The sequence below is a fragment of the Dermacentor andersoni genome, chromosome 6, assembly GCF_023375885.2.
Source record: "Dermacentor andersoni chromosome 6, qqDerAnde1_hic_scaffold, whole genome shotgun sequence".
Taxonomy (NCBI): Eukaryota; Metazoa; Arthropoda; class Arachnida; order Ixodida; family Ixodidae; genus Dermacentor; species Dermacentor andersoni.
Window position 1 is genome coordinate 182,303,705 of NC_092819.1, and position 15,817 is coordinate 182,319,521.

General features: G+C 42.0%; 1 protein-coding gene across 4 annotated transcripts in view; it reads left to right on the top strand.

The window, feature by feature from the left end:
* Positions 1–15,817, top strand: part of DCTN4-p62 (dynactin subunit 4) — a 522,593-nt gene that overhangs the window by 25,813 nt on the left and 480,963 nt on the right. Inside the window, exon 1 of one of the 4 annotated variants that reach the window (XM_055067005.2) lies at positions 2,161–2,330. The exons of 1 other annotated variant lie outside the window; for it this stretch is intronic. In XM_055067005.2, the coding sequence (XP_054922980.1) occupies positions 2,199–2,330 (132 nt within the window). In that variant the 5' untranslated portion in view covers positions 2,161–2,198. Of the gene's footprint in view, positions 1–2,160; positions 2,331–15,817 lie in introns of those variants that run through there. 2 more of the 4 variants (XM_055067006.2, XM_050172373.3) reach the window with 2 other exon arrangements.

Sequence of the window (15,817 nt, forward strand, 5' to 3'; positions counted from 1 at the left end):
CCACTCTCACGCTCTTGTCCCCTCGTCTTGAGAATGAAGCTCACAGACGTCGGACGACAGCGCTTGTTTCCTCTTGTAATCTCTCTCTTTAAAACCAGCCGCCAGCGACAACACCCGCACGTGACGTCACTGCACTAACCCTTTAAAACTAACACGCCGAGGATGACGAGGCCGCCTTTGACGAAGATAGGTCCTCCTATCGAAACGTTGGCCAGCCTGTCTGAGGCACTTCATCCCTGTTTACAAACTTTATACCAAACTAGGCCAAAGTGAAGTTCTCCTCATGTGTTTCTATGCTGGCGAAGAGATAACGTAATTTTTAAGGCAGAAGCCTTAGATCTCCATGTTTCAAGGTCGTGTTGTGAGGTACAGAACATATCACACGATCGATTCAAGGAAGGCCAGAGATCGACGAACCAAAGCACGTCCAGCCGTGTATAAGAGATGATTAATGATTAGCAAATTTAATTATTGGTTAGCTATTGGATTAAGGTGAATTAGGTGGAATTAGGGGGATTAAGGAGGATCAAGGTGGATTAGAGCGGATGAACGAGGATTAAGGTGGATTACAGTAGGATTAAAGCAATAGCATCGTCCATGGCCTTCACAGTGGTTGACATGATCTGACTAAGATAGACAAGGCCTCCATTGTCAAAATGGGTAGTGCAATATGAAGCAGCGTTGGCACTAGCTTCACCTTTACTTACACAAAGGAATTAAGAGGAAGCTTTAGCTTGGGTGCTCCTGTCTAAATACATGTAAAAGGAGAATTCGTTTTTCTCGGCAACCACTGCACCAAATTTTACGAGGTTTGTTGCAGTTAAAAGAAAAACTTAATACCTAGAGACTGTTGGTTTCGAATTTTTTATTTAGGTCCTCCATTTTTTGAAAAAAATTGGCAGAAATCAGGAATTTTTAAGAAATGACACTATCAAGTTTACAACTCTATAACTCAGCAACGAAAACTTATAATACAATCCCGTGAATTGCATCTAATAGTGCACCTAAAGGGTACAAAATTGATATGTTACACATGAATATAAAAAAAATAGTAAAATTGAAATACAGCTTTTGCAGAATCCTTGTAAACAACGTAACAAATTCACGTAAGATGTAAAATAGCAATTCGAATTTGTCCGCTTTCAATGATCTAATGGATGCCGTTTACAGAACCGCAATACCTGTTTTTGATGCGGAGCTATGTATTTGTAAACTTCGTGCTTCTATCTTTTTCAAACGGTCGAATATTTGGAAATCTTTTTTTTACAAAATTCAAGCCCTAAATGAGCATTCCGCTTCCAACAGTCACTAGAATTTAACATTCTCTCTCAAATACAACACATTTCATTAAAATCGGTGCAGCGGTTATCTCAAAAAAACGTTTATGCGTTTAATATGTATTTGAATAGGCCGCGTCGTAGTTGGGCGCGAGCTAAAGCTTCCACATTGTCGTCAAGAATTTTTGGCAGTGATCTTTCGTGCAACGTACATAACCTGCAGTACGGTAGTTCAAAGCACTGCCGCTCCTTTTGTTTTGTTTTTCCTGGCACTCACGAGGTGCATGCTCAGGATACTTAGGAAATATCGTTGCTATGGCGTAGGGTTATAAACGTGTTTTATTGCGGGGAATCTCGTGGACAACGCTGTTCACGGTGATAGAGAACGCACGCTGGACTAAACTGTTTTCTAAATGTTTTTCACAATTTACAGCAGTTGGTGCCAGCCTTCTATCCATTCTCCTGGTCATTCTTGCCCATTCTGCTACCGCTTCGTATCAGGTGGTGGAGTGAACAATGGTACACGCCCTTTGTTCGAGCGGTAACCGCTTCTACACAACGGCACAAAGCACGTCCTATCCTTGCACTCTCTCTTTAGCTTCGGCATTTTTTCACCACCTCCGCATTGTTTTCGTGATTACAAGCACACAAACACAACAGCCAGGCACTCACCGCTTGACAACACCAAGAACAAACACCCAACGCTGTAATAAGACAGAAAACGCAAACATAGAAGCCGACGCATCCGCTGCAAAACTTATGTGCGAAGCAGACGACACGCGCAGTCTGCACCCACGCGTATGGCAGCGACCTCTGCCGGCTGTCATAGGCATTTATTGCAGGCGGCGCCACGCTCCTCCACTGAAAAGAGCTGGAGCATGGCACACTAGCCAGTACATTCTAGCCACTATAAGTAGCAAAATGGCTGCTGACATTTTTACTAACGAGCGAGTTTTCTATGTCTGCAACTGCGGCTCAAGGCGCCCGATTACTCGCATATACTTTTGTCGGCACTGTTCCAAGCTGAGATGCGGCGACTGCGTTTCTCACGAGGTATGTTATGACCGTATATACTGAGTGGACCGACACAGCCCTTTGCCAACTGGCTGGGTCACGCCGCAGTAGTTTTCGGTTAGCTGGATTCACTTTCTTAATTTTTTTTACTTTAGTCGATTGACTGCTCATTAGAGGAAACGTCATTTTCGATGTGTACGCCTTTTTTTTTTTTGAGGTTCTGTGTTCATTCAGCACCGAATTCTCCGCACGCTAGGTCATGATGCGATTCATTTTTCGCCTTGTTTCAATTCAACCGTAAATGTGCAACAGCTCATGCTGTCGAGGCAGTCTGGGGCTCATCAATGCGGCGGCATTGATTTAACAGACTGGTAAGTACGTGGTATGCGAGTATGTGTGGCTCGATTCTCGGCGTTGCCCAGGCGCCGTGATATAAACGCTGCCCAAGTCATGGTCACAGCTTGCACATATTTTCCATATGATGGACACCATCAATTTTCTTTTTTTTTACGTCAAACGAGCACATGTTCCCTTGCATGCTCGTAGCGTCGACGTTGCCTTGGCTCCACGCTCAAGGTATTTTTTTCTTGTAGCCTCTCGCAGGCTAATCTTCGTTGGCACAACTTTATTAAAGGTACATCACAGGCTCCAGTCGGTGCATTGATTGATGGGGACTATACAATGAAATATGTGATGAGCATGAACACAAACAAAGAGAAGTAACAGTAAGCAGAACAAAAGAATGCATCATTATACAGCCTCAGTTCGTAAAATGTGAATACAAGTGCTCGCGGAAAAGTTCGTTGTTAGTGATTGAAACAATGGTATCTCGAAGATCATTCCAAAGTGCAATGGCTTGTGGCAAAGCTGAAGAATTGAAAACTTTAGTTTTACCAAATATGCGTTTGATGCTGAGGTGATTATGAAGGCGCCTGGATGTGCGTATTGGTTTTTCAAGTGACAGTGGGGATGGCGTTACGCTGTGAATATATTTGTGTATTAAGCAAAAAAGAGCAATAGAATGATGATTACTTAACGTCTGGAGTGGAATGTCTAGCTTAATTTTTGTTGCACTGTAATGGCGGTTATAGTTACATGAAATTAATCAAGCGGCTCTATTTTGTATGGCTTCCAGCATTGAAATTAAATACTCTTGCAAGCCCTTTGAACGCATAGAAAACAATCAAAATGCTGTAATGTCTATATATGTCGATCACCATCACCATCTATATATGTCGATGGTGAACCTATCCATAATGATGAATGTGCAACCGCCCTGAATAACTACTTTTCTTCTATATTTACTGCTCCCATTCACGTACCTGACCAGCCCACACTTACTGCTTCAGTGCAAACTATGCCAGACCTAGACATATACGCGGAGGGCATATTTAACCTAATCAATAGCCTTAAACCATCATCTTCCGCTGGCTGTGATGGTATTAGTAGTAAACTTCTGAAGAACACCTCTCATGTATCAGCATAAATACTCTGCGTACTATTCAAACAATCGCTAGAAACGGGGTTCCGTTCCAGGTGACTGGAAGAAAGCTAATATCTTGCCCATTTTTAAATCAGGTGACCGCTCAAACCTTACCAATTACTGCCCAATCTTCCTTACAAGCATTTCCTCAAAATTACTTGAACACATTATAGCCTCAAACCTAATGAAATTCCTTGAAAGCAATAATTTTTTCTACCCATTTCAGCATGGTTTCCGAAAACACTTATCGTGTGATTCCCAACTCGCCGAATTCACCCACGACATTCTGCTTATCATGGACAGGAACCTGCAGATCGACGCCGTTTTCTTAGATTACTCAAAAGCTTTTGACAAGGTGCCTCACGAGCTCCTACTGCAAAAACTATCTGGACTTGGAATCTGTAATAACTTACTCAGATGGATTGAACAATTCCTATCCGGGCGCACACAATACACTTCCGCAAACAATCACCGCTCACCTCTTACCGATGTGACTTCGGGCGTCCCTCAGGGCGCCTGTCTGTCCCCTTTATTATTTCTAATCTATGTAAACGACTTGCCTACTAGCATACATTGTAAACTACGACTTTTCGCAGACGATTGCGTAGTTTACAACACTGTTAACTCCTCTGACGATGTTCTTTGCCTGCAGCGTGACCTCGATGCCATCTCGTCATGGTGCGAAAAATGGCACATGCCTCTCAACTTATCGAAATGCAAATCTATGTCTTTTACCCGAAAACGCAGTCCTTTTCAGTCCACTTATCGCATTAGCTCTGTCAACATCAGCGCCACTTCGTCTTACAAGTACCTGGGTCTTATTTTGACGTCATCACTCTCTTGGATAACACATATCGAAACAATACGTCGCAAAGCTGCGCGCTCACTCGGGTATCTACAAAGAAATCTAAAGAAGGCATCCCCAGAGGTAAAGAAGTTGGCGTACTTGACATTTGTCCGTCCACAACTTGAATTTGCTTCTGCTGTCTGGCATCCATCTCAAGATTACCTAGCCGCATCATTGGAATCCGTTCAAAACCGAGCCGCCCGCTTCATCACTTCACATTATTCACGGTACACTAATGCCACTTCTTTGAAACAAACGATAGGTCTGCCAACACTGAAGTCTCGCCGCATCATATCACGTCTTTGCTTGCTGCACTCTTTTTTTTTTACAATCCACGCTCAAGGCACCACCTTCTTAAACCACCATTACGAATTTCCTCTCGCATAAGTCACAGCTCTGCCATAGCACGTTTACCCAGCCGCTCATCTGCCATGACCACTTCCTTCTTTCCTGATGCAATCGTTTATTGGAATGCGCTCCCTGACAACTTCGTTACCTGTACTGACCGCAAAAAATTTTGTGAATACCTAACAAATCACTTTGAATAACTTTCTGTTCCCAGTGTACATCGTTCATGAACCCATCATAAACCTATCGGAATAGTCTACCCTTGTCAACCCTTCCACCTAGTCTTTTTCTTTTGTTTCTTTTATTGCGAACTGCCGCCGAACTGCCATAAAGCGCTTGCTGGCTCTCTCTTCAGACTGATCGCGGAAACGACGGCAACCGCAATAGCTCCGCACGCTACGAAGAAACGCCGCAATCGACGCTACTGTTGCATTGTAAATTTCCATGAACGTGAAGGACTGAATAACAACGTTCAGTTTTACCGATTTCCGTCGCGATCGCATGAAAGGGAAAGGCAAGAGCGCTGGATATGCGCCGTTCAACCTGTTGGGTAATCGAATTGCTTGCATTCCCCATAACACAGCGGCTCGCATGAAAAAGTGCGACAATCTTGTTCTGCTGTAATTGTGTTGCATAGCCCTGACGGAGGACCGTGGTAACCAAGCGAAAACTCAAGAATCTGCAGCCGCCACTTCGTTGGCAAAGAAAAAACAACGTTGTGAACCATCCTGCGTATATACGATTGATATTTCCACCGGTTAACAGACGTCCACCTCCGCTTGACTCAACAAGTGGAATGGATAGATTTATTTGGCAGGTCAGTTTATCCAAACATTTTGGTTCGTTTAAGAATTCATAATCCTGTTCTAGAGCATCGTTGTATGGCGAGCTCATTTTTACTTTCGGTATTTTGTATGTCCTGCGCCGATACAACAAGCACGTTTGGCAATGTGCTGAGCCTGCTCGACTGTGTTTTTCATATGTGAGCAATAAAGTTGCTGTAGGAGCACTGGATGAGTAATTGTAAAGTAATGTACGTGTGTAAAGAAAAAAATGTCGCGTTTATTTACATTTATTTGTGCGCGTTTGTTGCTCGAAGCGTCTGTGAAAAGTTCAAAGGTACTGAGAGATGCTGTGGCTCCTGCGAGAAAGAAAGATGCGGCGCGTAGGCACTGTAGGAAGCTTACTTTTGTTATGATCGCACGCTGTTTGCTGCCTTGGAAAACGTTTTCTGTTCGCTGCACTGAAAAGGGCTATGGAAGGATTTGCTCTCTGTAAATAATTGCGAGAAAAAACATTAAGATAATAACATGCATAAAAATATTGGTGATACCCAAGTCTTGTGTTCAGAATATTTTTAATATGAACCAATTTCAAATGCTTAGATTTTTATGCTGATATGCCTATAAACAAACCTGATGCTCTCTGTGCTTGCGAGCTGCAGCACGCTGAAATAACACCTAGCTGAGACTTCTCTTATATTGTACATGTACTTCGCCCTGCTGAGCTTCCTCCCTTTCCGAAGCGTGGTTGGGCGGAAGAAGCTTTCCAGGTCCTTTATTTTTAGGAAACCGTGCCTCAACACAACCGAAGGCGGGGGGTCCATTGTGGCCTATGCACCTTCGCTTGTGGACAGCTCTTTTTGCACTACTCAGTTCGCGCAAGTCTGCGATGGGGGCGCTGGCGACGGGTTTTTCCGCAGCGCCACCTGGGCAGAGTCTGAGGTCTATAGTCCGTGTGGCGAACGCGCAGCCGAAGGAGAACAAGAAGACAAAGGACCTACACATTGAGAAATGAATGGGAAAGGAAGCATGCCGCCGCTTTTTTGAAGGAGCTTGCACTCTAAAAGCAAAGTGTTGGCTGATGCTGAAGTGCAGGTGTCCCTCATCCAAGCAAAAAGAACTATTTAAAACAGTGAAACGCAACACTGAGGCTTTGTGCACAGGCTGAGAGTACGTCAGGACAGTTTAGGTTGACTTACCAGCTGTTGTGAGAGGATCTCACTTGTGATAAAGTTTGGGCCTCATACCAGTTAGCTTGCTATCAGTTGATAGAAATAGCTCATAGTCGAAAATATCCTGTATGCATCTTTTTTATTCGTATTTGAGAATGTTCAAATCGATTTGCAATGGGTTTTACTACTGCTTTCGAAGATATTTTATTCACTGTACATTTTACTAACGCCCTCCCTTCTGTTTTCCTTTTGAATAAAATAAACAATACCCCTGACTATTCAAACTGCATTAAGTTGTTTTTATTTTTAACATGCTTACTAGAGTGACATTATTGGGCGACATGATGTAGGGAGCCCGTCTTGACATAAAACAAAGTTCTGCGTCACTCAGGGAAGATTGCAAAGGCACTCAGGGAAAACCTGGAAAACTCAGGCAATTGGGAAATGTCAACTTGGTAGACACCCTGTTGTTGACCGGCATTCCTGGCAGTTTTTTTTCTTGGAAACTATGGAATCTGGGTAGGCATATGCTTCCTTGAATAAGGAATGCCACTGTGACAACTGGCATCTCTACCCATGAAACATGCAAGCAGCTATTTGATGTCTAAAAGAGGTCCTGAACGGCTAATTCAAAAGACTAGTAGCTGTCTTGATCAAGACATTTTGTAGCCATGGACGTCTAGAAGTCCTTCAGTGAGCCCTGCTAACATTATGATAAAAGTCGGCGAATGGACAGCTTGACAAGAACAACTGAAGACTTCTTTTAGACATACTCTCAAATTATTGCGGCAGCTGTTACAGTAACACAAGGCTTACCCACAGTTACAATTTATTGTAAATGAGGCACGGACATCAAAAAAAGAAAGTTTATGTTCTCAGGTAGAGTGATGCACAAGTAGTTAGGGGTAGAGTGATGCACAGGCACAATAGCCTGACACCATTATACAAAACAGAACGCTGTGCTGCAATGAATTAAGAAATAAAGGATAGTACACATTTGGAAAAACACTCTGCGAACCACTCTAACTGGCAATATAAATATTTTTTTTTCTGATGTCCATGCTTCATTTAAAAGTAAATTGTAACTTTGTGGGTGCCCCTTGTAAGGTAACGCCACATGCTTGCACAGCATCATGCAGAAATAATGGCCACTTCTTCGGCATACCATCCATTAGTAAATGTCTTGGTAGTTGCATGTTACCGGAACTGAAAGATAAATCATAACATGCTGTTACTTTTTTTTCATACACTGTATGATTAGTTTTTCATGCATAAAAGATTATTGCAAGTGAAATTGCAGCAAGGCATCTACTTCACACCACGTCACATAGTCATGCTTTATTACCTAATAAATTAAAAAAGATGGAGAAAGTAATTAACAAGAGTGACAAATGGCAGCAAAGGTGACCATGGATAAATCTTGAAGATGAAATGCCACTGCTGCCAAAGCAGGCCAGCCTTCGTAGGAGAGCACTGGCTGCCCACAAAAGCTTGCTGTCACAGGCCTTGCGTGAAGGTTCTTGTCTTGACACAACAGTTCTCGTAGACATAGGCAAGCAATACCTGCACAGAAGAGGGAAATAAGGCGAGGGAGGAAATGTGAATGTTGAAATTGGAACTTAAATTTCATGTGAATAAGGTAAGAGAAATAAAATGCAAAACCGAAATGCTAAGAATGTCTTTTTTCCCCAGGACGATTTCGAAATGGAACAGGTTACCGCAGGACTCTGTAACAATTCTGTCTAATGATGCATTTTTTTCTTCCTTGTTATAACATGTTCTTTTGATGAATGAAGTTGTGCTCTCAGGGCCAATGCTGTCTAACGATGTATCTTTCTTTTTCTTCATTAATATAACATATTCTGTTATTGACTGAAGTTGTGTTCCTCAGGATGTATATTTTATGCCGTAAATTATTTTGCATTTATTATGAAATGGCTTGTACTGTTTGTTGTATATACTATTTGAACCCCCCCCCACTGTAATGCCACACTGGCGCTGTGGGTTCTGTAATAAATAAATAAATAAATAAATTAGCAATATGTGCTGAGAAGCTTGGCTCACATTAAAAATAAATTTAAGCTCTCCTTTCTCTTAAATTACGGGTATCTTAAGGTATGTATGTGATGTTTAAAATTACTACTCTTCTCGTTTATTACATAACGAGGGTCTCGAATCCGGCAACATCGATGCCTTCAGGTAGCATGTGTGGGTTTATGGACCAGTTGCCTTCACACAAAAAGATCACGTTCTCGTGACGCCTGCGGCAAAAACGACGTTCCACGTCCGCCGCCAAGGTCTGTGAGTGGTGCCGCTGGCTAACACTCCCAGGGTTCTTTACTAGGAATCATAAACTAAGAAAGTGGATAGGGAAACGGCGCCGCGGTAGCTCAATTGGTAGAGCATCGCACGCGAAATTCGGAGGTTGTGGGTTCGGTTCCCACCTGCGGCAAGTTGTTTTTTCATCCACTCTTTTCCATTAATTTATCGTTTGTTTATTTCATTTATTAAGCACAAGTAGTTTCCCCTATGTTGTCCTTGGTGTCAGTGTTTGTTGGCTTCTTACGATATAGTATATTTCCTGGCATATAGTTTAAACAGGGTGTCTACCAACCGGGAAAACCGAAAATTTTCAGGGAATTTGAATAGTATGGAAATACTCAGGGAAAACTCAGGGAAGTTGTGCTTCTATCAGGGAAAATTTGCTGTAACTTATTGAAAGGGAACGAAAGTCGTGTTAATGCGGGCTCCAGTAACGGAGCAATCGCAACGAATCCTCATTGACCCTGTGTCATCGGCACGAGGTATTGCCAGAGTAGTTAACGACCGATTTTTCGGACATGCCCGATAATTCTCACGGCTTTGCGGCACCACCACGTACTCCATATAGTCAATGTATATTGACGTGACTGCAGGTCTGAAACGGCATTAATCAAAGCCACCACCGCCCGCCATTTTGATTATCTCGCCGCCTCGAACCGGCACTCTCGCACGCAGATCCGCTGGCAGCTGTAGCCACCACCACGGTAACGTTAGGCCTAGCTGCTTCTACGTTCGCTATTAAGCTTCTTGCCGTGCGGTGCCGTGTTTTTCATTGAAAGAATTCGTCGCTGTCGGCAATGGCACCGACTCCGCCTTTGTAATCCTCGTGATTGGCTTCGAAGCTCGCAGAGCACAGCGTGTTGCGTAATGCCAGCCTCCAAAAGTTAGCTTAGCCTCAGTACAGCAGTGTTACGCGGCGAAGCATAATAAGCGTGGGAAGGGGTAATTGTCACGGGACACCGTATGTATTCCTTAATTATACCCCCGTCCCCTGTCATAGTACGAGCACCGATATGCCTAATAGGTGTATTGGCAGGCCTTAAGAGTATTTTCGGACGTGCCTGTGGCAATTTTAGCCCTTAAGGGCAGTTCAAGACATGCATTAATTTTTGCGGACTGCCCGATTTTTCGGATGTCATTGCGGACCCCTGGGAGTCCGAAAAATCGGACGTTTACTGTACAACTGACCAAGAGGATGCTTCAAATGATACATGGGGTGAAAGCATGGCAGAAGGAAGATGAGAACAGAAAGGATTGACGCACTGAGGAATTATTGGGAAAGGAAGCATGCCGCCGCCTCTTTGAAGGAGCTTGAGCTCAAAAAACAAAGTGTTGGTTGACGCTGAGATGCAGGTGTCCCTCATCCAAACCAAAATAAACTCTTTAAAGCAGTGAAACCCAACACTGAGATGTTGTGTACGGGCTGAGAGTATGTCAGGACAGTTGAGGTTGACTTCCCAGCTGCTGAGAGAGAATCTTAGTTGTGACAAAGTTCTGGCCTCATACCGATGGGCTTGCTATCAGTTGATAGAAATAGCTCATATTCAAAAATATTTACTTATCTGTGCATCTCCTTTTTATACATATTTGAAGATGTTTGACTGAATTCGGAATGGGTTTTACCATTTTTTTTTTGCTGTGCATTTTACTAGCACCTTCCTTCTGTTTTCTTTTTAAATAATGTAGTTATTACTCCTTACTATTCAAACTGGATTGTCATTTTTTGTTTCAACATGCTTACTAGAGAGTGACAGCAAAGGGCACCATGGTGTCAGCCTGTCTTGACATAAAACAAAGTTTGGGCTCATTCAAGGACTTTTGTAAAGGTGCTCAGGGAAAACCTGGAAAACTCACGGAATTTGGGAATGTCAACTTGGTAGACACCCTGAGTTATTAAATTGCAGAGCAGAGTCAGACAGTCAGCCTTGAAATTATTATATGGTGTTTTGTGGCTAAAAAGCCACTTATCAACTTGTCAAACAAGTCTGAGAAGCTTCCTGCAAAATATTATCTGTTTAAAACAGTAATCCACTCTGTAGGTAAATAATGTACTAACTTAATTAAAAAGTTACATAGCATTTTATATTGTTAAACTAAAAGCAAGTTTGGCATTTTGCACTGCCTAGCTGCTGCCCTTTTTTTTTCTTCAAACTTATACACTACACAGTACAGAGTAAGCAGGTAGCATGCAAAGGAGGACTGGTGATAAAGTAGTGTTCCAAAGCAACACTCCTAGCTGGATCAATAACTTTTGTTGTATATTGTCATGTGACTCTCATTGGCTTAGGACAATACGTCACACCAATGATGCATCACCTTTGATGATGTGTCATACAAAATTGGAAGTATCTCATGATGTGATCAAACGATAACATTGCCCACTGTCTTGTAAGTGTTAACATGCTTGTTGCACAAGAAAGTGCAAAGCGATTTGTGTAGGTAGCAAATTCATAAGTGCATCTATAGCCTCAGGTAATTCTGAGCATCTACGTTGACTCTCAATTGAGAAGCCAGTGCACACAAAAAGGTGTATTCAAGTAATGGTCCACGCTGAATAATTTCCCACCTAGTGAAAGTCAAATGTGGCAGGCTAATAAGCCAGGGCAAATAAATTGTTAAATTCTGATAACACATCCAATGATATTGAAATAGGTGACAAAAAACAGCACAGGCAAAATTATAGTTATGACAAAATTTTGAAAGCACATCTGCAAACTGCTGAAATCCTCAGCATCATGCCTGTTCTACATGCACATATGTTGGAGCACAATGTCTATCTCAGATGTAGGCGCCTCCACACATCATTGTGCGATTTCCTCACAATAAGGTTAAAAAACAGCCTGCACAAGCTACCTGATGTGATTCATTTGGCAAGCGGTAGCCAAGTGATGACGGTAGTAGAGCCAAAGTGATGTTTGTTCTTCTGTGGAAGCCTCAGACCATATTTTATCATTTGTAGTGGCAAAGCATACCTTTTGCAGCACACACATAAATCTTAAATAAGACTGCTTGCTGATGCTGTACCGTAAGTTTTTGTAAAGAAACTCAATCACAAAGAAAACGTTTAGAATACAGAACTAATCACATACTGGCTTGAATACATTTGTGCATGAAGGAGGCAAGTTGTAATGTACACTGCTGTAGCAAATTTTTACTCATGCATGGAATACTGGTAAATGACGACACAACAGAGTTAATTTGTGAGTTCTTACATAGCACTGACTAGCTACAGCTAAATTTTGTAAGGCTTAGGGAAACTAATTAATAGTAGAACTGTGTATGTACACTGCCACTGAGAAATTGGTTATAATAGTGGCAACTTATAAGGGACCAGTGCAAAAAAATGCCCGTTTGTGACAATGACTTTCTTAGGCTTGTAGTGGAGCTCAGAAAGAGCAAAAAGGAAGGTGGAAGGGGTAATGAAAAGGAACGGAAAACAGAGTGAGTGCTTACTCTGTTCTCCATTCCTTTTCATTACCCCTTCCACCTTCCTTTTTGCTCTTTCTGAGCTGCACTACAAACCTAAAAAGGTAATGACATACCAACTCACCTAAACTGCCACACTTTTACTTTTGGCCCGTTAGACACCAACTAGCTATTTTACCACAAAGCGCTCCCTGGCCTTAACTCATATACAAAGCACTGGGAGGACCAGAGAGGGTACAGTACATTGGCTTACACTGATCATGATGAGGTCTTGTCATCCAGTTAGGGCCAAGGTACAAGAAGGATGTCCAGCCGTGTATGGAGTGAAAGGAACAAAAGAGAGTATCAAGTCAGTTGAAAGACAGATTTGAAATTACAAATGAGGTGACCCAGTCACAGTCATTCTTTAATAAATGCCAAGCAGTCGTGATTGCACTCCCAGATGAAGCGCCTGCTAGGCTAAAAGTTTTGCTGCTTATTTAGAGCAAAGCACGAGTGAAATTTGTACATCAGCTGACGATTGCATTTGGAATTGTATAGCTGAAGTAAACTTTAATTGCAGTTATATTTTTGATTTGCTATAAAGTGGGAATGCTACAAGCTGTATAGTCACTGACGTGCGCACGCAACGCTGTAACCCATGCAAGAACAAAAGGACACAAAATAGGGTGAGTTCAGTCTGGTTCAGGATTACAGCCAGCGCGTTGTCTTCGAATGCACTCCCTTCGGTTGATTTGTGCTACGGTAACCATGAAGACTAACAGGGCAAAGTTCTGACTGGTGTTGCGGAAGTCATGGAGTGCGGTAGTGCTGAACTGCTGAACACAAGCAGAACCCTCGTATAAAGTAAATATGATGAAAACCCGCACAACAGTCAAGAATTGTCGTGGATAACACCTAAAAATATTCACATTGTTGACCAAAAACAAAGTGCAATTCATTTCACTTACCGGAAAAAGTGTTATCTGAACGTGCGATGTACAAGAACACACCGAGACACGAAGACAGCGAACGCAGATCACGCCATTGTGGTAGTAAGCTGTTGGCGAAAACATGCAATACAGCCGATTTCATGAAGCACTGATCAAAACACACGGCAAACAGCATCAGCACAGCTAAATGACTTCAGTTAATATCCATTATAAATGTACAGAACGGCTTAGAATGACGCACAACTGGCTTAATGAACCCACGATTGAGACATTGCGGGCGGCAGTGGCCGTTTTTTTTTTTTTCAGACATCCTGCCTCCCAGTGTTTCAGCATTGCCATTTGTTGGGCGTGTTGGTAAACTAAATATGCTTTCCAAATCCCAGTGTTTGCAGCATGGAATGAGATGTCTTACAAATTTGGAGCATGCCTACTTGACTGCTGCCGAAGTGATCGCAGCGCGGTGGCCCTGTGACACCGCTGTGGTCACTGCAACACTGGCGTTTCACTCCTGCTGCTGTCAGTACCTGCTGCGCGAGCATAGAACAATGGTTTCCAGGCGTCGTGTGCGTGCCCCGTATGGAAAACAATCAGATGCCCTTGATTGTTGAAGTTCTGGAGTAAAATTATTTAACATTAAAGCCAACTTATTATGTTGCTTCCAACAAGTTCGATTTGTTTGTGACGTCTTTTATTAGCCAATGCCGACGGTAACTGCACTTTTAACACGTCGTTTGGCATTTTATGCACTTTTAGACAAAAAGATCTAAAGAAGTTCTTGAGTTAGACGTTCTGAATGTGTTTACGAAAACAGACTTTAGTGACACCTGTATATATATATATATATATATATATATATATATATATATATATATATATATATATATATATATATATACTAGCATATTCCGAGTGCCAAGTTTATGTTTAGAAGAAATTCTATTTTCAATCTTACCATAAACCAAGACGTCTATAGCCGTTTGTAGCCTTTTCAAGAGGTTTTTAAGAGGTTCTGTGTTTCGTGGGTATTAAATCCAATATCTTACCATAATTTGTGAAAGGTATATATGAAGGTGTTATATTCTGCAGACTTTTCAGTTGCCTTATTGATGAAATGGATGTGATCTGTTGTTAAATATAATTTTCTAAGGATGCCCTGTTCTCCTGGTGTCAGGTAAAGTGTTTCTTTTAGTTAGGTCACCCTTTTTTATACCATCAATATTGTTTTATGTCCGATAAATACGTATTTCTTGCTTATTGCATCGTGTTCAACTTTTCTTTTTGTAGCATTATCCTTTGCTGTTTATTATCTACATGCTGTATGTCTGCCACTTAAATTTTAGAGCCCATTCGATTTACCCTTCACTCGAACTAGTTCCTGCCAGTTCAATCCAAGTTCTTGCTTGTGCGCAACCGGCAGAGCCCATGAACTCTGTGCCACCTTCCTGAGAAGCGCTAGGAGTGCTATGAACTCATCCTGCGCTGAGTGAAGCTAATAGTGACGTGCAGAATGTTGTTAGCCATGTTGAACTGGTAAAACCAAATAGTGAAGTGCAGCACCTCATGAACTCGTTCGGAGGAGTGCAGGCAAATGGAATGGGCCTATTGTGATGAGTAGTTTGTTGTGTACAGGGTGTTTCAGCTAACTTTAGCCAGAGTTTAAAAATATGACGATGCACTCTCTAAGACGACGCGAAAATCACGCTAAGTCACAACACACAAGTGGGTAAGTCATATGGTATTTTTTTGCATTTTGCGGGCATCCGCAGTAAGCTGAAAAACACGAATATTGAATAGATAAAAAGTTAAAAACTGTCTAATCGGACGTTTTGCAAAGTTCTCTACAACTTTCTAATTGGAATTTTTTGCCCAACTTTATTGCTTCAGAAGTTTGTTAATTTATGTTTACTAATTATCTAATTAAGCAAACTACAAAAACTAGCGTGACACACTACATACAAAAGTAAGCAACATGCATTTGGTCGCGTCGTCTTAGAGTGCATCGGCATACATTTAAACTCTAGCTAAAGTCAGCTGTAATGCCCTGTATATTGTGTTGTATGAGGTACTATTCACTTATTGTGTTGCATTGTCCAGGACATAATTTACTCATGTTTTTGACATTAGATTGCTATGGAACAGTGTTTACAATGACGAAGAGGCGAGTAGTGAGAAGACGACCACAATGATTAGAGGCTAGTGCGGGCTCTTGCCTCT